Source organism: Lepidochelys olivacea (assembly GCF_965140295.1).
Source record: "Lepidochelys olivacea isolate rLepOli2 genome assembly, chromosome: 14".
Lineage (NCBI taxonomy): Eukaryota > Metazoa > Chordata > Testudines > Cheloniidae > Lepidochelys > Lepidochelys olivacea.
In genome coordinates this window covers 44,801,471-44,822,120 of record NC_140424.1, presented here as the reverse complement: position 1 = coordinate 44,822,120, position 20,650 = coordinate 44,801,471, and the positions used below count along the sequence as shown (strand labels likewise).

At 62.3% G+C, this 20,650-nt stretch overlaps 2 protein-coding genes across 2 annotated transcripts; both read right to left on the bottom strand.

The window, feature by feature from the left end:
- Window positions 1-223: 223 nt before the first annotated feature.
- On the bottom strand, window positions 224-6,976 carry LOC311531334 (TNF receptor-associated factor 2-like). Its single transcript, XM_084648613.1, has 5 exons — window positions 6,588-6,976; window positions 6,167-6,221; window positions 3,201-3,299; window positions 2,077-2,190; window positions 224-1,784 (listed from the first exon to the last, which is right to left on the bottom strand). Exons 1-5 carry the CDS (start codon window positions 6,779-6,781, stop codon window positions 1,113-1,115), a joined length of 1,134 nt encoding a protein of 377 aa, XP_084504739.1. The 5' UTR covers window positions 6,782-6,976; the 3' UTR covers window positions 224-1,112.
- Window positions 6,977-8,777: 1,801 nt separating this feature from the next.
- NFKBIL1 (NFKB inhibitor like 1) lies at window positions 8,778-15,509 on the bottom strand. The gene is made up of 5 exons (XM_084648421.1): window positions 15,445-15,509; window positions 14,578-14,864; window positions 13,833-13,945; window positions 10,308-10,422; window positions 8,778-9,401 (listed from the first exon to the last, which is right to left on the bottom strand). Exons 1-5 carry the CDS (start codon window positions 15,465-15,467, stop codon window positions 8,836-8,838), a joined length of 1,104 nt encoding a protein of 367 aa, XP_084504547.1. The 5' UTR covers window positions 15,468-15,509; the 3' UTR covers window positions 8,778-8,835.
- Between the last annotated feature and the right edge of the window lie 5,141 nt (window positions 15,510-20,650).

Genomic DNA, 20,650 nt, shown 5'->3' with positions numbered 1-20,650 from the left:
GAACCGCAACTGACACCCCCCGCATGCGCCTGCAGAGCGCAGCCAGGAGCGTGTGCCCCCGGCCCCATTGCCCCAGGGGGTGCTAGGGGCCGGGGCAGCTGGGGGCAGTGCCGGGCGCTGGGCTGCAGGAGGCGGGAGGCAGGAGGGGTCGGGGGTAGGGGCAGCAGGGGGAGCCCAGCAGGGGGCGCTGAGCCGGGCAGCGTGACAAGGGCAGTAACACGAGTGACGCAGAGAGATTTTTATTACAATGTCGCACCATAAATAAACCAGGCGCTGGCGATCAATACGGGGCGAGGGGGCAGGACGGGTCCTGGGCCAGCGGCTGCGTTAGGGGCCGTAGGAATTGTGCTCAGACACGCGCTCACCCACACAAGAAGTGCGCGTTACATCCCATCTTGCACGGAGCCCCACGAGGGCCGCGCGCCCAGAGCCCCCGTCTCGGCTCCAGGAACGGGGTGGGGGGGTCTCACCGCAGAACAGCGGAGCTGCCCCCGGTGGAGTGTCCCCGCCCCGGACTCCCCCTTCCCGCCGGAACGGCCCTGCCCAGGGGCACCAGCAGCCGGCCCATAAATACATAAATAGACAAGTCAGTGCTTCGATAAAGCCGCAAACGCCGCCTTCCCGCAGCACGGATCGTTCGTAAGGGTAATAAATGATCATAAATTATCAGAGAAGCACAATAACCGAGCAGATTATCCTCTCCTCCGGCCCTGCTTCGCAGTGAGGGTCTCCCCTCCGATGACTCGAACAGACCAGCCCCCTGCTTAGCTCCCACGTCTCCCCCCACCCAGCCCAGTCCCTGCTGAGCACCGGGATCTCAGGGGGGAGGTCGCCCAGCTGGGATCAGAACAAGCCCAGCCCTGCTTAGCTTTCAAAGCCTAATAAGCGCTGAGCGTACTAAGCCGCAAGGGCACCTCCTGCTGCAGTCGCCTTTGGTGGCTGGAAGGTTTCCGGGCCGCTGACGCGCAAGGCAGGATGTTTCTAAGGCTTCGGCGGGAGAGCTGGAGGGTGGTAGGGGGCAGCACCGGGGGGCAGGGCTTTAGGGGGCGCTGAGGGAGGAATAGGAAGAGGCAGGAGGGTATGGAGGGAGAGGAACCCCTCGCCCCCAAAGCTCACCCCCCCGTCCCGGACGTGTCCACCACCACCTTGACGTAGAGGGTGTCGTCTTTGAGGTAGTTTTGGAGCTGTCCGTGGGGGGCAAAGAGGGGGCTCCCGCTAGCCACGTTGAGCTGGCCCTGGGGCTGCTGGAAGGACGTGCTGCAGGGGTCAGGGGCGAAAGTCTCCCTCAGGGCCGGCCTCTTCTGCCAGGGATCCAGGAGGTAGAAGGCGACCTTGCGGAGGAAAGGCCAAGGCAGGAGATCGTCGTAGGGCCCCTTGGCCAAGGCCATGAACAGTGACAGGTGAGTCCCCTGGCCGGCCCCATCCCCGTCCGGGTAGAGCCGGAGGCAGAGCCGGTAGCCGAAGGGGTGGGTGGCGAAGACCGAGGAATAGATGGACGTTCTCCTCCCGGCCTTGGCGTCCCCCAGCAGCTTGGAGAACCCTTGCAGCTTCCACACCAGGGTCCCGTCGGCGCTGGCCAGCGCCGGGGACGTAGCTGCGGCTCCCCGAGCCCCGTGGGAGCAGCCAGATGGCTCGGCGGAGACCCCCGGGGACGGCTGGTCCTGGAGGCCCCGGCGCTGGAGAGCTTGCATGGCACCGGCCTGGCTCCGGAGCTCCCGGCGCAGGGAGGTCACCATAACCTCCAGCTGCTCTATCCTCCGCTGGAGATCCAGGGGCGGGGCGTCCTGGGGGAGGATGGGAGAGGGGTCAGCTCCCATCTGGCTACCGCCCTGTACATCTGGCTGGGCTCCCCTGCCCCCCTGCACATCTGGCCGCACCCTGCTTCCCCTCAGCCCCCCAGCCTGCCCGTCTGGCTAGCTCCCCAAACATCTGGCCACAAGCTGACATCTCCCCTTCCCCCTTGCACATCTGGCTGCCCCCCCCCAAACATCAGCCTACATGCTCCTCCCCTCTCCACATCTGGCCACCAGGCCTCCTCCTTTCCCCTGCACATCTGGTGGCTGCCTTGTGACTCACCATCTGGGAGTTCCTGCCCCCCCAGGGGACACCTGTCATCACGTGGACCTCCAGGTCCTTCGGAGCTGACTTCTCCTCTGGGCCGGGACTCACCGCTGGGGGGCAGAGGTGCTCCTGCAGCGGGAGAGAGGAGAGGGTTAGAGGATGGGGGGTGTGGGGAGGGGGCAGCGTAGCGGGACGACGCTGGCCTGGGGGAGGGGAGAGGCGGGGGATCAGGGGGTAGAGGGAAAATGGGGGGGGGTTAAGGGGACTGCAGCGAGGGCCGTGGGGGTGGGGCCGTGGGGGTCAGAGGGGATGGAGTCTGGAGGGAGCAGCAGTGGGGGGTGCCATGGGAAGAGGGAGAATCTAGGGGGTGGTGATGGGAGATGGGGCCTGGCCACATCGATGGGCGCCCTGCGGAGAGAGACAAGCAGTGAGATTAAAAAGGGGAACTGGCCCTTTAAGAGCTCCAGCTTGCCATTCCCAGGGACGGCCACCAGGGGGCACAACTGCACCATCAATACAGTCCCAGAGCAGACGTGGGCCTGGCTGGCTCAGGGGGGCGGGGAACGGGGCGGGGCCTGTCCCCTCTAGGGGGCGCCGGCTCCCACCCGGCCCCAGGGCAGGGATTGGCTGGCTCAGGGGGGCGGGGAACGGGGCGGGGCCTGTCGCCTCTAGGGGGCGCCGGCTCCCACCCGGCCCCAGGGCAGGGACTGGCTCAGGGGGGCGGGGAATGGGGCGGGGCCTGTCCCCTCTAGGGGGCGCCGGCTCCCACCCGGCCCCAGGGCGCGGACTGGCTGGCTCAGGGGGGCAGGGAATGGGGCAGGGGCCTGTCCCCTCTAGGGGGCGCCGGCTCCCACCCGGCCCCAGGGCGGGGACTGGCTGGCTCAGGGGGGCGGGGAACGGGGCGGGGCCTGTCGCCTCTAGGGGGCGCCGGCTCCCACCCGGCCCCAGGGCAGGGACTGGCTCAGGGGGGCGGGGAATGGGGCGGGGCCTGTCCCCTCTAGGGGGCGCCGGCTCCCACCCGGCCCCAGGGCGGGGACTGGCTGGCTCAGGGGGGCAGAGAATGGGGCAGGGGCCTGTCCCCTCTAGGGGGCGCCGGCTCCCATCTGGGGCTGGGGTGTGTCTGTGTCCCGGGTTCTCACCAGGTAGGACGCCAGGGTCCCCATCCAGCTGCAGCTGGCTCTGGGGCAGGTCACGGCCGTGCTGAGAGCGTCTTTCTCGGCCGCTCGGTCCTTGTGAAACTGAGGAAGGAGAGAAAAGAATCAGTGAATCCACCCGCTCTGCCGGTGCCCCTCACTCCCGACCCGCAGCCCCCTGCCCCCCCCAGCCCTGCTGGTGCCCCTCACTCCCGACCCGCAGCCCCCCTGCCCCCCCCAGCCCTGCTGGTGCCCCTCACTCCCGACCCGCAGCCCCCTGCCCCTCCCCCAGCCCTGCCGGTGCCCCTCACTCCCAACCTGCAGCCCCCTGCCCCCCCAGCCCTGCCGGAGCCCCTCACTCCCGACCCACAGCCCCCTGCCCCTCCCCCAGCCCTGCCGGTGCCCCTCACTCCTGACCCGCAGCCCCCTGCCCCCCCCCCCCAGCCCTGCCGGAGCCCCTCACTCCCGACCCACAGCCCCCTGCCCCTCCCCCAGCCCTGCCGGTGCCCCTCACTCCTGACCCGCAGCCCCCTGCCCCCCCCCCAGCCCTGCCGGAGCCCCTCACTCCCGACCCACAGCCCCCTGCCCCTCCCCCAGCCCTGCCGGTGCCCCTCACTCCCGACCCGCAGCCCCCTGTCCCCCCCCAGCCCTGCCGGTGCCCCTCACTCCCGACCCGCAGCCCCCTGCCCCCCCCCCAGCCCTGCCGGTGCCCCTCACTCCCGACCCGCAGCCCCCTGCCCCCCCAGCCCTGCTGGTGCCCCTCACTCCCGACCCGCAGCCCCCCTGCCCCCCCAGCCCTGCTGGTGCCCCTCACTCCCGACCCGCAGCCCCCTGCCCCTCCCCCAGCCCTGCCGGTGCCCCTCACTCCCAACCTGCAGCCCCCTGCCCCCCCAGCCCTGCCGGAGCCCCTCACTCCCGACCCACAGCCCCCTGCCCCTCCCCCAGCCCTGCCGGTGCCCCTCACTCCTGACCCGCAGCCCCCTGCCCCCCCCCCCAGCCCTGCCGGAGCCCCTCACTCCCGACCCACAGCCCCCTGCCCCTCCCCCAGCCCTGCGCCCTGCCGGTGCCCCTCACTCCTGACCCGCAGCCCCCTGCCCCCCCCCCAGCCCTGCCGGAGCCCCTCACTCCCGACCCACAGCCCCCTGCCCCTCCCCCAGCCCTGCCGGTGCCCCTCACTCCCGACCCGCAGCCCCCTGTCCCCCCCCAGCCCTGCCGGTGCCCCTCACTCCCGACCCGCAGCCCCCTGCCCCCCCCCCAGCCCTGCCGGTGCCCCTCACTCCCGACCCGCAGCCCCCTGCCCCCCCAGCCCTGCTGGTGCCCCTCACTCCCGACCCGCAGCCCCCTGCCCCTCCCCCAGCCCTGCCGGTGCCCCTCACTCCCAACCTGCAGCCCCTGCCCCCCCAGCCCTGCCGGAGCCCCTCACTCCCGACCCACAGCCCCCTGCCCCTCCCCCAGCCCTGCCGGTGCCCCTCACTCCTGACCCGCAGCCCCCTGCCCCTCCCCCAGCCCTGCCGGTGCCCCTCACTCCCGACCCGCAGCCCCCTGCCCCCCCCCCAGCCCTGCCGGTGCCCCTCACTCCCGACCCGCAGCCCCCTGCCCCCCCCAGCCCTGCCGGAGCCCCTCACTCCCGACCCGCAGCCCCCTGCCCCCCCCCCAGCCCTGCCGGAGCCCCTCACTCCTGACCCGCAGCCCCCTGCCCCCCCCAGCCCTGCCGGAGCCCCTCACTCCTGACCCGCAGCCCCCTGCCCCCCCCCCCAGCCCTGCCGGAGCCCCTCACTCCTGACCCGCAGCCCCCTGCCCCTCCCCCAGCCCTGCCGGAGCCCCTCACTCCCGACCCACAGCCCCCTGCCCCTCCCCCAGCCCTGCCGGAGCCCCTCACTCCTGACCCGCAGCCCCCTGCCCCCCCCCCAGCCCTGCCGGTGCCCCTCACTCCCGACCCGCAGCCCCCTGCCCCCCCCCCAGCCCTGCCGGTGCCCCTCACTCCCGACCCACAGCCCCCTGCCCCCCCAGCCCTGCCGGTGCCCCTCACTCCCGACCCACAGCCCCCTGCCCCCCCAGCCCTGCCGGTGCCCCTCACTCCCGACCCGCAGCCCCCTGCCCCCCCCCCCAGCCCTGCCGGTGCCCCTCACTCCCGACCCACAGCCCCCTGCCCCTCCCCCAGCCCTGCCGGTGCCCCTCACTCCTGACCCGCAGCCCCCTGCCCCCCCCCCAGCCCTGCCGGAGCCCCTCACTCCCGACCCACAGCCCCCTGCCCCTCCCCCAGCCCTGCCGGTGCCCCTCACTCCCGACCCGCAGCCCCCTGTCCCCCCCCAGCCCTGCCGGTGCCCCTCACTCCCGACCCGCAGCCCCCTGCCCCCCCCCCAGCCCTGCCGGTGCCCCTCACTCCCGACCCGCAGCCCCCTGCCCCCCCAGCCCTGCTGGTGCCCCTCACTCCCGACCCGCAGCCCCCTGCCCCTCCCCCAGCCCTGCCGGTGCCCCTCACTCCCAACCTGCAGCCCCCTGCCCCCCCAGCCCTGCCGGAGCCCCTCACTCCCGACCCACAGCCCCCTGCCCCTCCCCCAGCCCTGCCGGTGCCCCTCACTCCTGACCCGCAGCCCCCTGCCCCTCCCCCAGCCCTGCCGGTGCCCCTCACTCCTGACCCACAGCCCCCTGCCCCCCCAGCCCTGCCGGTGCCCCTCACTCCCGACCCGCAGCCCCCTGCCCCCCCCCCAGCCCTGCCGGTGCCCCTCACTCCCGACCCGCAGCCCCCTGCCCCCCCCCCAGCCCTGCCGGTGCCCCTCACTCCCGACCCGCAGCCCCCTGTCCCCCCCCAGCCCTGCCGGTGCCCCTCACTCCCGACCCGCAGCCCCCTGTCCCCCCCCAGCCCTGCCGGTGCCCCTCACTCCCGACCCGCAGCCCCCTGCCCCCCCCAGCCCTGCCGGTGCCCCTCACTCCTGACCCACAGCCCCCAGCGTTTTCCTGGTGACACTCACCTGGTTGGGGCTCAGTCTCTTGCTACAGACGCAGCAGGTCACCTTGTCTGTGTCCCTGTGAGGAGACAAATCCCGTCGTCAGAGTTCAGCGCAGCCCCCCCCCCACGGCGGGGACACGGGTTAGACGGGGCCCGGCTGTTTACAAACATGTCAGAGACAGACCCCCTCCCGGTGCCCCTCACTCCCGACCCGCAGCCCCTGACCCCCCACCCTGCACCCCCCAGTGCCCCTCACTCCCGACCCGCAGCCCCCTGCTAGCCCAGCCCTGGGCCCCCCGAGACCTGCCGGTGCCCCTCACTCCCGACCCGCAGCCCCCTGCCCGCCCACCCTCCCGGTGCTCCTCACCCCCGACCCGCAGCCCCCTGCTATCCCCGCCCTGCCGGTGCCCCTCACCCCCGACCCGCAGCCCCCCGGCGCTCACCCCAGCAGTCGCCGGACGCAGGCCGTGCAGTACCGATGGCCGCACTCCGTCTGCTGGGGCCGGATGAGCAGGAAGCCACACGCCGAGCAGAGCAAGCCGGAGCCCCGGGCAGGATCCACAGGCCTGAGGCCTGCCCCGAACTTCACCATGGTCCCCCCTGGGATGGGCAGCTGGGCGCTGGCGACGGGAGACATCTGCTCGGGGCAGGACGGGTTCGGGGTTTATACGGCACCGGCCCCGGGTGGGAATTCCTGCCCGTGAGTCACCCTGTCCCAACCCAGCTGTGATGTGAGCAGAACGACGCCAGAGCCTTCCTCTTGGGTCATCCTGACGGGGAGCGAGGGGTGTGACGGGGGTGTGTGGAGGAGAGACGGGGTGGGGCAAAGAGAGAAAGAAAACAAACAAAGACAGAAGAAGAAAGAATGAAGAAAAGAAAAGGGAAAAGGAAAGAAAATGGATAGAAGCAAGGAAGCAAGAGGGAAATTAAAGGATAGAAAGAGAAAACTGATAAAAATGGAGGAAAGAAAGAAAAATCCCAAAGACAAATGGATAGAGAGAGAAAGAAAAAATGGATAGAAATAGAAATAAAATGAGTGCAAATAAAAAGGGATAGAGAAAAAGGATAGAAAGAAACAAACTGAGAAAGAAAACCATGAGTTAAGGAACAAGGGGAGGAAAGAACAAACATCAGAACGAGGGCGTGAAAGGATGAGAGAAGAAAGGGACAAAGAGCGAATGAAGGAATAAATGAACGAGCGGGGCACACGGGAGGGAACGAAGGGCTGCGTGAAAAAAGAAAGAGGGATGGAAAAAGGCGGGAAAGAAAAAAGGAACCAGAGGATGAAGGCGGGAAAGGAGGAAAGGAAAGGAAAGAAGGAAGGAATGAGTCAGTGAGAAAAGAAAAGAACGAGCGAATGCGCGAAGGAAAGAAATCGGATGAAGAAAACTGAAGGAGGGAGTGAGGGAAAACCCGAGGAACTGAGGGAGGATGAAGAGACGAGGGAAGGAGAGACAGAACGAGGCAAAGGAGGAGAGACCGAAGGGATGGACAGCCGAGGAAGGGTGGGGGGATGAGAGAACGGCAGACAGACGGGAAGAGAGGACACGGAGGAGGGACGGGCAGGGTCGTCTGGTGCCAGCCGGGCAGGGCTGGGAGTCGGGGTTGAGCCCGGGAGCAACCGCCCAGGTCGGGCCGCTCCCCAGAGACACTCGCATGGGGACAGTCTCAGTGCGGGGTTCTGAGGGGATGGGGGCTCGGTGCCCCTCACTCCTGACCCGCAGCCCCCTGCCGGCCCAGCCCTGCCGGTGCCCCTCACTCCCGACCCGCAGCCCCTGCTAGCCCAGCCCTGGGCTCCCCCCCCCGCCCCCCCGGCTCTGTGGGTTTGCTGAGGGCTGCTCCCTTCGTCACCCGCCTGGGAACTGGGGCCCGGCTCTGGCCGCAGGCCCAGCGGCTCCTAGTTACCAAACTCTGAGAAGAGACATTGAGCAAGAGGAGCAGGGAGGCGCTTCCGGAGCAGGAGGCCGCTTGCGGGGGCAGGGGAAGGGGATGTTCAGTGCGTGGGGCAAGGAATTGTGGCGCAGGGTGGGGTGAAGTTAGGGGACTAGGCAGCCCCCGCTCCTGTAACCCCCCTCCCGCAGCTGGGGAGAGAACCCAGGCGTCCTGGCTCCCAGCCCCCCTCTGCTCTAACCACCAGCCCCCCCTCCCCTCCCAGAGCCGGGGAGAGAACCCAGGAGTCCTGGCTCCCAGGCCCCCCGCTCTAACCAACAGATCCCCCTCCCCTTCCAGAGCCGGGGAGAGAACCCAGGAGTCCTGGCTCCTAGCCTCCCCTGCTCTAACCACCAGCCCCCACTCCCCTCCCAGAGCCGGGGAGAGAACCCAGGAGTCCTGGCTCCCAGCCCCCGCTGCTCTATCCACCAGCCCCCACTCCCGTCCCAGAGCTGGGGAGAGAACCCAGGAGTCCTGGCTCCCAGCCTCCCCTGCTCTAACCACCAGCCCCCACTCCCCTCCCAGAGCCGGGGAGAGAACCCAGGAGTCCTGGCTCCCAGCCCCCCCTGCTCTAACCACCAGCCCCCACTCCCGTCCCAGAGCTGGGGAGAGAACCCAGGAGTCCTGGCTCCCAGCCTCCCCTCCTCTAACCACCAGCCCCCACTCCCCTCCCAGAGCCAGGGAGAGAACCCAGGAGTCCGGGCTCTATACAAGAACCGAACCTTTATTGACACAGCTGCACTGCGTGGGTGCGTGTTCGTGTTATTTGGCCGCCTCGGCCAGGCTGTTGAGCTCCTGGGACAGCGCCGTGACCGTGGCCAGGATCCGGCTCCGGTCCGGTTCCGCCAGTCGCCCCCCGCAGCGCTGGGCGAATTTATCCGGGTGCCACAGGGCCTGCTGGCGCCGGAGCCGGCGGCGGTAGGCGCCCACGTCCGAGGGATCCGTGCCTTGCATGGCGACAGCGGCCATCTCCGCCACGGAGCCCCTGGGGCAGGGCCACGGGACGTCCCCGTAGCACAGGGGGCGGGTGGCATCGGGGGCGAAGACGCGGGCGCAGCCCTCCTGGTAACGCTGCCGCTTGGCTTCCCGCAGCTCCTCCTCCTTGGTGCGGGCGCGTTCCCGGTAGAGACGAGACTCCTCCTCCAGGGGGCGCTGGGAGGTGTGGCGGGGGGGCTGCGCAGCTCCGTTGTCGGGGACCTGAGGGCCAGGCCCCGCCCTCTGGGGGCCAGGCCCCGCCCACTGGCGGTCTTTCCGCCTGTATTCCCGTGCTATGCGCTCTGCCCACTCCTCGTAGGGTTCTGGGTCCGGGTGGGCCGTGCAGAAATCCTCTGGGGATGGGGGGAGAGACGAGGAGGGTGGTGTTAGGTGAGAATTTCCCCTGTAGGGGGCACCAGGGCTGATCTGACACTGCCTGGCTCAGGGGGGCGGGGAACGGGGCAGGGGCCTGTCCCCTCTAGGGGGCGCCGACTCCCACCCGGCCCCGGGGCAGGGACTGGCTGGCTCAGGGGGGCGGGGAACGGGGCAGGGGCCTGTCCCCTCTAGGGGGCGCCGACTCCCACCCGGCCCCGGGGCAGGGACTGGCTGGCTCAGGGGGGCGGGGAACGGGGCAGGGGCCTGTCCCCTCTAGGGGGCGCCGACTCCCACCCGGCCCCGGGGCAGGGACTGGCTGGCTCAGGGGGGCGGGGAATGGGGCAGGGGCCTGTCCCCTCTAGGGGGCGCCGACTCCCACCCGGCCCCGGGGCAGGGACTGGCTGGCTCAGGGGGCGGGGAATGGGGCAGGGGCCTGTCGCCTCTAGGGGGCGCCGACTCCCACCCGGCCCCAGGGCAGGGACTGGCTGGCTCAGGGGGGCGGGGAATGGGGCAGGGGCCTGTCCCCTCTAGGGGGCGCCGACTCCCACCCGGCCCCAGGGCAGGGACTGGCTGGCTCAGGGGGGCGGGGAATGGGGCAGGGGCCTGTCCCCTCTAGGGGGCGCCGACTCCCACCCGGCCCCAGGGCAGGGACTGGCTGGCTCAGGGGGGCGGGGAATGGGGCGGGGCCTGTCCCCTCTAGGGGGCGCCGACTCCCACCCGGCCCCAGGGCAGGGACTGGCTGGCTCAGGGGGGCGGGGAATGGGGCGGGGCCTGTCGCCTCTAGGGGGCGCCGACTCCCACCCGGCCCCAGGGCGGGGACTGGCTGGCTCAGAGGGGCTGGGAATGGGGCCTGTCCCGTCTAGGGGGCCATGCAGGGTCCCTACCTTCGTAGCGCCAGATCTCCTGGTATTCATCTTGGCATTCCCCGAGGAGCTTCTGGCGCCATTCCCAGTCCCTGTCCCGCTCCCCGCCGCTCTCCTCAGATTCCTCCGGGGGCTGCTGCGGAGAGTCATCGGGCATCAGAGAACCAGCACGGGCTGGGACGTCGCCGTCACACCTGGCCCCCGCGCTGAGGCAGGGCCCAGCCAACCTAGACCAGCCCTGACAGGGGTTTGGCCAACCTGGTCTTAAGCCTCCCGGGACGGGGATCCCGCGACCCGTCTGTGGACGCCGATTCCAGAGCTCAATTCCCCTTAGAGTTAGGAAGATTTTCCTGGTATCTAAACAAAAGTGCCTTTGGTCCGGATTAAGCCCGTTACGTCGTGTCCGGCCTTCAGCGAACGTGGGGAACCATCGATCCCCGGTCCCTTTACACCAGCCCTGAACGTATTTGTAGACTGTTCTCAGGTTCCCCCATCACTCTTCTTTTCTCCAGACTAAACGTGCCCCGTTTTCTAACCTTTCCCCCTAGGTCAGGGCGTCTAACCCTTCACTCATTTTTGTTGCTCTTCTCCGGCCTCTCGCCAATTTGTCCCCCTCTTTCCTAGAGCGTGGCTCCCAGAACTGGACCCAGGACCCCAGGTGGGGCCTCACCCGTGCCAAGCAGAGCCGGACATTTACCTCCCGTGAATTACACACGACACTCCGGTTAACACACCCCTGAATAAGAACGGCCAGACTGGGTCAGACCAAAGGCCCATCGAGCCCAGTGTCCTGTCTTCCAACAGGGGCCAGTGCCAGGTGCCCCAGAGGGAATGCACAGAACAGGGAATCACCAAGTGACCCACCCCCTGTGGCCCCGTTCCCAGCTTCTGGCGAACAGAGTGATGTCAGCCTTTTGATTTCCCTTGTAACCCGTTCTGACGTCGATGCCTTTCCTCTTGAACTCACTTAAAATCGATCGTTCTGCAGCTAATAAACTTGTTTTACGGTTTTCTCTAAACCCGTGTGGATTTTGATCGCAGTTTTGGGGGATCTCTACTTCGGATCACAGGCTGGTGCGAAATCATTACCCAGCTTTGGACTGATGGACTGATTACGGGCTTACCCTGTCCAGGAGGGGGCCTTGCATACTACAGATGTCAAACTAACAGGCCTATAGTTACCCAGATCACTTTTCTTCCCCTTTCTTAAAAATAGGAACTATGTTCGCAATTCTCCAGTCATACGGTACAACCCCTGAGTTGACAGATTGATTAAAAATTCTTGCTAATGGGCTTGCTATTTCATGTGCCAATTCCTTTAATATTCTTGGATGAAGATTATTTGGGCACCCCGATTTAGTCCCACTAAGCTGTTTGAGTTTCACTTCTACCTCAGACATGGTAATATCTACCTCCATATCCTCATTCCTATTTGTCATGCTACCATTATCCCTAAGATCCTCTTTAGTCTTATTAAAGACTGAGGCAAAGTATTTGTTTAGATATTGGGCCATGCCTAGATTATCCTTGATCTCCACTCCATCCTCAGAATCATCAAGTGATCCATCCCCTGCCGCCCATTCCCGGCATCTGGCAAACAGAGGCTAGGGACACCATCCCTGCTCATCCTGGCTAATAGCCATTGAGGCACATATCCTCCACAAATTTATCTAGTTCTCTTTTGAACCCTGTTATAGCCTTGACCTTCACAACATCCTCTGGCAAGGAGTTCCACAGGTTGACTGTATATTGTGTGAAGAAATACTTCCTGTTGTTTGTTTTAAACCTGCTGCCTATTAATTGCATTGGGTGACCCCCAGTTCTTGTGTTATGAGAAGGAGTAAATAACACTTCCTTATCTACTTTCTCCACATCAGTCATGATTTTATAGACCTCTGTCATATCCCCCCTTAGTTGTCTCTTTTCCAAGGTGAAAAGCTCCAGGCTTATTAATCTCTCCTGTCAGCTCTGTGTTCTTGGGGAACCAGGGCGCAATATCCAGCCTGTCTGACTCACGAAAAGACCCCCCCACCTCAGCCTCTACTTGAACCAAAGCCGATCAGAAGACAGACTTACAAAACGCAATAAAAAGGCCGAGGGAGACACACCTAAACCCCTGGGACAAGAGTGACAGGATTAAGGAAACTCCCTTGGCCTCATTTGCATCGAAGATGGGACAGGGAGGCATCGCCATTAGCATACAGATTGGAGAACAGGGACTCGGAGGAAAGAACCACACTGAACTCTGGGACCAGAAAAGCAGGGAAGCAGTGCATGATGGGGGATCTCTGCTCCAGATGTTAATGAACCCACGCCTGCACACACCCAGCTCAGTCGTTATCAAACCAATTCTAGTCATGAATCCCTTACTGGTATCCAAAACAGTGACGCTCCCAAATCGCACGGTGGATTCCCTCCAAGGAACAGGGCCCACAGCCAGGAATGATCAGCTCCCATGGTCTAGCCTGAACAAAACACCTTTGGGATCCTCCCTTGTTTACACATCAACAAAGCTAGCGTCTCCCTTGAACCATGGTTCTTTCCCTACAGAAACCCCGACCCACGCTCAAGGAAGTGCTCTGATGCCTGGATCCAAAAGCTGCATCCGTTCCACCGGGACTTCATCTTCTCCTGAGTGATCGTGCGGGGGGCTCTGCCTGATTCCAGCCCTCCGGACCCTCAGCTACCAAGGCCAACGGGGACCCCCGATAGATTCAAGCGTCACGGAGTGGTGAGAACCCAGCTCTCTCTCTCTAGGTATAGGCTTCTGACCCTGACTTGTGGGATCAGTTGTAGTTTTCTAAACTTGACTTTTATAATCAAATTTAAGTTAGATTTAATACAGTAACTGTTTTGTTTGTTTGGCTCCTCTATGGGTATTACCTCTCTCTATCCCCCCCTCGTGGGTGTTTTTCGGCTTCCCCATTTGCTCTGCAGCAACGCTCCTCGTACCTCCCTGCAGCGCCCAAAACTCCTGAGGGGTTTGCTCATCCAGTGGGTTACGACCAGAAGAAGTGTAACGTGAAGTGGGGACAGGGACGTGCTGAACCCGGGGCATGTGAGGGTGGCAGCTTGGAGGTGCTGCTCGACCCAGCCTGCCGAGGCCAGGAGCACCTAAGGGGTCAGCTTGGGAGTGCTGATTAACCCGGCCCCTCCAGACGCGCTCTGTTACTGTGTGTGTGTTCGTCTGATTCTGGGGCTGGAGGAGCCCAGCCCTGGGGAGCCCCGGTCCTGCAGGGTAGCGCCCTTGGGAGGAAACTTGCAGCAGGGAGAAGTAAAACTCCGTGTGAACACAAGTAGTTCACGGATAGAAGTACAGACCCCCCCCCGCCCCCCCAAAAGACTAACCCTAATAAATGAGCCTACCCCAAAGTAATGAGCAAATCTGGTAACAACCCCCTACTGAGCCCCCCCCACCCCGCTCCCTGCAGCGGGGACCCGGAGCACTGCCCTAGGGCACTGGGCACGGACAGGGGAGAGCGCCTCCTACCGAGCCCCAACCCGGCTCCTTCCAGCACAGCGCCCCCTGGTGGACCAGATCGGTACCTGCTCCTCCTTCACGGGCCCCAGAAGGTCCCTGGGCGTCTCCCCGGCCCGGTTCCGGATCCCCATGGCCCGAGGGGAGTGGCTCTGCAGGCTGGCAAAGAGGACTTTGTACACTGGAGAGGGAGAAAGGGAGAGGTTAGTGGTGCCCCCTGGAGGGAGCAAATGCCATCCTGGACGCCTGGGTCCCCAGCCCCCATCGTGGTCTATGCCCCCCAGACTCCTGTTCCTGGGTTTTCCATTCCATGTCCAGGTCTCTCCCGCTTTCCTGGGGTTGTGAACTCAGTGGCACCCCCTAGTGGCCAGTGACCTGCACTACAGTTTGCATCTGAAAGAAGAGTGGGGTCTAGTGGGTTAGAGCAGGGGGGCTGAGAGCCAGGACTCCTGGGGTCTCTCCCCAGCTCCGGGAGGGGAGTGGGGTCTAGTGGGTTAGAGCAGGGGGGCTGAGAGCCAGGACTCCTGGGGTCTCTCCCCAGCTCTGGGAGGGGAGTGGGGTCTAGTGGTTAGAGCAGGGGGGTGCTGGGAGCCAGGACTCCTGGGTTCTCTTCCCGGCTCTGGGAGGGGAGTGGGGTCTAGTGGTTAGACCGGGGGAGAGGTGGGTGGTGCTAGAAGCCAGGACTCCTGGGTTCTATCCCTGGCTCCCATTGCCTCCCCCACCAGTGGTATCGTCGAAGCACTGCAGCCCAGAGGTGAGGCCTGGGTTCAAATCCCTTCCCCCCCGGCCGGGATCTAAAGGGCCGGTGCTCACCGCTCTTGCCCTTGCGGGCGGCCTGCCGGGCGGCGTGGTGCAGGGCCGTGTCTCCTTGCCGGTCCTGGAGGGCGGGGTTGGCTCCGTGGCCCAGGAGGATCTGGGCGGCAATGGGGTCTCGGTGGGCGCAGGCATGGTGCAGGGGGGGACGGCCCTTGTGCCGCCCTGGCTGGTCCAGGTCCAACACCTCCCGGTGGCGGGTGAGGAGCGAGCGCAGCCGGCGGTGCCGGCCAGACTCCACGTAACGCCAGAGGCGGCGCTGGTGACGCGAGGCCATGGGGATGGGCCTGTGCGTTGGAGCGGGAGATGGGGTTAGAGACGCCAGTTGCTGCTCATCTCCCTGATCACCCCACATCCCCCTTGCTGACCCAAGACTCCCCCATCATCCTTCCTGCCCACCCCCTGCCACCCCGTAGGCCGCCCATGTCCCCCTTGCCCATCCCTGCCCCCCGATCTCCATGTTCCCCTTGCCCACCCCCTGCTCCCAGATCCCCCTGCCAACCCCGAGAGCCCTCCTGCCCCCAAAATCCCTTCTGAGGGCCCCCAAGTTCTCCTTGCCCATCCCTGCCCCACAGAATCCCCCTGCTGACCCCCACATCCTCCGTATCCCCCATGCCCACCCGCTGCCCCAGAACCACCCAGCATCCCTCCTGCCCACCCCTGCCCCACACAACCCCTCTTGCTGACCCCCTGCCGACCCCCAGATCCCCCCTGCCCCCCAAAATCCCTTCTGAGGACCCCCGTGTCCCCCTTGCCCATCCCTGCCCCACTAGATCCCCCCAGAGTCCCCGGGCACTGCGCCTCTTCCTTCCCAGCCCCCCACCCCGTCCTCACACCCCAGGCCCCCCCCGGGGCGGCGCTACCCACCCGGAGCCGCTGGCTGGGGGCATGTTAATCGCTTGTTGAGTTCGGCACCACGGGGGGAAGGGGAAAACGCCAGGACCGGAAGTGGGGCAGAGGAAGGGCGGAAGTAGGACGGAAGTGACCTCATACCTGCCAATGTGGAGGGAGAGGGGGTTCGTCCACTGGGGGGGCCGACTCGCCTGGGGGGAAGCGGGGACCCGGAATCGATGGGTCGATTAGTCGTTAACCTGGCAACCAAGGGGGGAGGGTGGAGACTGGGAAACCGGAAGGGGAGGCAAACGAGGGGCGGAAGTGAAGCGGAAACGGCGTCACGCCGCCTGCCGCAATGGGGCGTTTGCCCACAGTCCAGGTGCAAAGCCCGAGAGGGTCCGGGTTGGAAACAGGAGGCCGAAAGGGAAGGTTCCGGGTGTGTTTGGTTCTGGGATCTGCAGGGGTTAAAAGCAGGTTGGCGGTGACGGAAGGCAGTACAGGAAGTGGGCCCAAGGCAGGGCGGAAGTGGACCGGATATGGCGTCAGGTCTATAGCCATAGACGACTTGCCCACAGTTGGGTGCCACGCTCTCGATGGTCCGGGTGGGAAACACGAGGGGGAGGGTTCCGGGGTGTGGTGGGTCCCGCAGGATTTAAAGCGGGGGGTGGGGTGGGGTGAAAATGGGATTAACGCTCCAAAAGGCGGGGGAGACAGCGGAGGTGGATCTCAGAGAGGGCAGAAACAAACCGGAAGTGGCATCGATCCCTCTAACCTAAACGAAGGACTTGCCCATAGTTCCTCATGGGGTCCGGGTGGGAAACAGGAGCCGCGTTGGAAGGTTCCGGGATGTATTTGGGGGGTATCAGAAGGGGAGTGAGTCCCCTTCCCCAGGTCAGGGACGATGGGGAGCTGATAGGTGGGGAGGGGAGAAAAGTGCGGGCGGGACAAAAATCCCACAAAAATGATAAATACCCAAAGGGAAAAAATCAGACATTAATTTCTCCCGGTGTTTCAATTACTTCTCTACATTGTTGATTGATTTTCCTCAGTGATTTTTATTTAGTTCCTCCTTCTTATTTCTCTCTTTTCCCTTCTTCCCCCACTCATCATTTTAAACAAATAATATTTGCAGGGGGAACAAAATTCCAATGTATAGGGGAGAAAAGATTTTCATGAAAAAAATATTGTGTTTTTTTTGGGGGTAGGGTGGGTGGGGGAGGGAAGTGTCCCCATTTTCAGGGATAAAATGACACATTTTCATTGAGGGGAAATGATGTTCCAGAACAAAATATCAAATTTTCAGGAAAATATCTTTTTTTTTTCATAGCAAACTTTCAGAAATGATTGTAAGGTTCTGGACTACGACAAGGGGACTGAAGAGAAGAGGGAAGTGAGGGAGAAAAGTAAAAGTTTTTACCCAAACACATTTTTTTCAATAAAGTCTGACAACAGACAATTTTTCACATGAAGAAATATGGTCAGGTTGGTCGCTCAGACCAGTTCCACTGCCCACATGATGCTGAGCTGGGCGAGCGTTTCTCTTCGTGCTCAGTTAGGAAGAGGGACCAGACGCTGCGTTAATTACCCCCAGCTGGTCACGCTCCACAGGGAGGCGTTGCAATCACTCCGGAGAGGACAGGGAAATAACACACAGGGACGTGATATAGTTATACCCAGGAGGCCACAGAGAAGGCATTTCCTGAGGGTCAGACCATGCCCTAGTAGATTATTCCCTGCCGTAGAGAGGACTAGTGGGGTTTTGTTGGGGTTCACATGGACTTTCATGCCCATAATTTTCTTCTGCTCTCCCTCAAACCCTGTGAGGGTCTCCTCCTGTGGGGAATTCCCTGCTGGCGGCGTGGCTGTGAGTGTGAGGGACTCAGGTGGTGCTGGGTGCGGAGGGACTCAGCGCCGCTGGGCGTGGTTGGAGGTGTGTTCCCTGCGTCCTGGCGTCTGGATTTTAATCTCTGCGTAGTGCAGGCTTTCGCTCTCCTTGGCCCCCCGGCTGCCGTGGCCCTGTATTTGACAGATACACTGTGAGGATGCCATCACCCCAGATCTGGTCTCTTAATTCAGGCCAATTTAGGCAGCTCCCAGGGAGCAAATCCCAAAGTGTTACCCCAGATTGGAGGGGTTGGGAGTCAGGACTCCTGGGTTCTCTCCCCTCACTGTATTGTACCAGTCCTTATTAGCACCCGGAGACCAGACCCAAGCACTGTATGGAACAGGGCCCAGCCTGCATTGTCTCACCTTTGGCTGCCGCTGGCGGGGCTGCGAGGGGGGCGGTGCTGCGGAAGAAGGGAGAAGAAAGGAACGTTAAAACGGAGGTGTGTGAGAGAGAGTCTGGGGTGAAGAGGGAAGCAGCAGAAATCTAGGGACTGGGGAAGAAGGAGGGAAGTGCACAAATGCACAAAGCCTGGGAAACAAGCAGGGAGAACTGGAAGTCCTGGCAAAGTCAAGGAATTATGATGTGATTGGAATAACAGAGACTTGGTGGGATAACTCACATGACTGGAGTACTGTCATGGATGGATATAAGCTGTTCAGGAAGGACAGGCAGGGCAGAAAAGGTGGGGGAGTTTCACTGTATGTAAGAGATTAGTATGACTGCTCAGAGCTCAAGTATGAAACTGCAGAAAAACCTGAGTGTCTCTGGATTAAGTTTAGAAGTGTGAGCAACAAGGGTGATGTCGTGGTGGGAGTCTGCTATAGACCACTGGACCAGGGGGATGAGGTGGACGAGGATTTATTCCAGCAACTCGCAGAAGTTACTAGATCGCAGGCCCTGGTTCTCATGGGCGACTTCAATCACCCTGATGTCTGCTGGGAGAGCAATACAGCGGTGCACAGACAATCCAGGAAGTTTTTGAAAATGTAGGGGACAATTTCCTGGTGCAAGTGCTGGAGGAACCAACTAGGGGCAGAGCTCTTCTTGACCTGCTGCTCACAAACCGGGGAGAATTAGTAGGGGAAGCAAAAGCGGATGGGAACCTGGGAGGCAGTGACCATGAGATGGTCGAGTTCAGGATCCTGACACAGGGAAGAAAGGTAAGCAGCAGAATACGGACCCTGGACTTCAGAAAAGCAGACTTTGACTCTCTCCGGGAACTGATGGGCAGGATCCCCTGGGAGAATAACATGAGGGGGAAAGGAGTCCAGGAGAGCTGGCTGTATTTTAAAGAATCCTTATTGTGGTTACAGGGACAAACCATCCCGATGTGTCGAAAGAATAGTAAATATGGCAGGCGACCAGCTTGGCTTAACAGTGAGATCCTTGCTGATCTTAAACACAAAAAAGAGGCTTACAAGAAGTGGAAGATTGGACACATGACCAGGGATGAGTATAAAAATATTGCTCAGGCATGCAGGAGTGAAATCAGGAAGGCCAAATCACACCTGGAGTTGCAGCTAGCGAGAGATGTTAAGAGTAACAAGAAGGGTTTTTTCAGGTATGTTAGCAACAAGAAGAAAGCCAAGGAAAGTGTGGGCCCCTTACTGAATGAGGGAGGCAACCTAGTGACAGAGGATGTGGAAAAAGCTAATGTACTCAATGCTTTTTTTGCCTCTGTCTTCACGAACAAGGTCAGCTCCCAGACTACTGCACAGGGCAGCACAGCATGGGGAGGAGGTGACCAGCCCTCTGTGGAGAAAGAAGTGGTTCGGGACTATTTAGAAAAGCTGGACGAGCACAAGTCCATGGGGCCAGATGCGCTGCATCCAAGAGTGCTAAAGGAGTTGGAGGATGTGATTGCAGAGCCATTGGCCATTATCTTTGAACACTCATGGCGATCAGGGTAAGTCCCAGAATACTGGAAAAAGGCTAATGTAGTGCCCATCTTTAAAAAAGGGAAGAAGGAGGATCCTGGGAACTACAGGCCAGTCAGCCTCACTTCAGTCCCTGGAAAAATCATGGAGCAGTTCCTCAAGGAATCAATTCTGAAGCACTTAGAGGAGAGGAAAGTGATCAGGAACAGTCAGCATGGATTCACCAAGGGCAAGTCATGCCTGACTAATCTAATTTCCTTCTGTGACGAGATAACTGGTTCTGTGGATGAAGGGAAAGCAGTGGACGTGTTGTTCCTTGACTTTAGCAAAGCTTTTGACACAGTCTCCCACAGTATTCTTGTCAGCAAGTTAAAGAAGTATGGGCTGGATGGATGCACTACAAGGTGGGTAGAAAGTTGGCTAGATTGTCGGGCTCCATGGGTAGTGATCAATGGCTCCATGTCTAGTTGGCAGCCGGTATCAAGTGGAGTGCCCCAAGGGTCGGTCCTGGGGCTGGTTTTGTTCAATATCTTCATTAATGATCTGGAGGATGGTGTGGATTGCACCTTCAGCAAGTTTGCGGATGACACTGAACTGGGAGGAGTGGTAGATACGCTGGAGGGTAGGGATAGGATACAGAGGGACCTAGACAAATTGGAGGATTGGGCCAAAAGAAATCTGATGAGGTTCAATAAGGATAAGTGCAGGGTCCTGCACTTAGGATGGAAGAACCCAATGCACCGCTACAGACTAGGGACCGAATGGCTCGGCAGCAGTTCTGCAGAGAAGGACCTAGGGGTGACAGTGGACGAGAAGCTGGATATGAGTCAGTAGTGTGCCCTTGTTGCCAAGAAGGCCAATGGCATTTTGGGGTGTATAAGTAGGGGCATTGCCAGCAGATCGAGGGACGTGATCCTTCCCCTCTATTGGACATTGGTGAGGCCTCATCTGGAGTACTGTGTCCGGTTTTGGGCCCCACACTACAAGAAGGATGTGGATAAATTGGAGAGAGTCCAGCGAAAGGCAACAAAAATGATGAGGGCACTGGAACACATGACTTATGAGGAGAGGCTGAGGGAGCTGGGATTGTTTAGTCTACGGAAGAGAAGAATGAGGGGGGATTTGATAGCTGCTTTCAACTACCTGATAGGTGGATCCAAAGAGGATGGATCTAGACTATTCTCAGTGATAGCAAATGACAGGACAAGGAGTAATGGTTTCAAGTTGCAGTGGGGGAGATTTAGGTTGGATATTAGGAAAAACTTTTTCACTAGGAGGGTGGTGAAACACTGGAATGCGCTACCTAGGGAGGTGGTGGAATCCCCTTCCTTAGAAGTTTTTAAGGTCAGGCTTGACAAAGCCCTGGCTGGGATGATTTAATTGGGGATCGGTCCTGCTTTGAGCAGGGGGTTGGACTAGATGACCTCCAGAGGTCCCTTCCAACCCTGATATTCTATGATTCTATGAGGGAGAA

Excerpts from the sequence above, each read along its gene's own strand:
- LOC311531334 (XM_084648613.1), bottom strand. The coding sequence starts at position 6,781 with ATGTCTCCCGTCGCCAGCGCCCAGCTGCCCATCCCAGGGGGGACCATG. Across the intron at positions 6,222-6,587 it reads TGCGTCCGGCGACTGCTGGG|GGACACAGACAAGGTGACCT; the intron begins GTGAGCGCCGGG and ends GTCTCCTCACAG. Across the intron at positions 1,785-2,076 it reads GGGGCAGGAACTCCCAGATG|GACGCCCCGCCCCTGGATCT; the intron begins GTGAGTCACAAG and ends ATCCTCCCCCAG.
- NFKBIL1 (XM_084648421.1), bottom strand. The coding sequence starts at position 15,467 with ATGCCCCCAGCCAGCGGCTCCGG. Across the intron at positions 13,946-14,577 it reads CGCCCGCAAGGGCAAGAGCG|TGTACAAAGTCCTCTTTGCC; the intron begins GTGAGCACCGGC and ends CTCCCTCTCCAG. Across the intron at positions 10,423-13,832 it reads GGCCCGTGAAGGAGGAGCAG|CAGCCCCCGGAGGAATCTGA; the intron begins GTACCGATCTGG and ends GACTCTCCGCAG.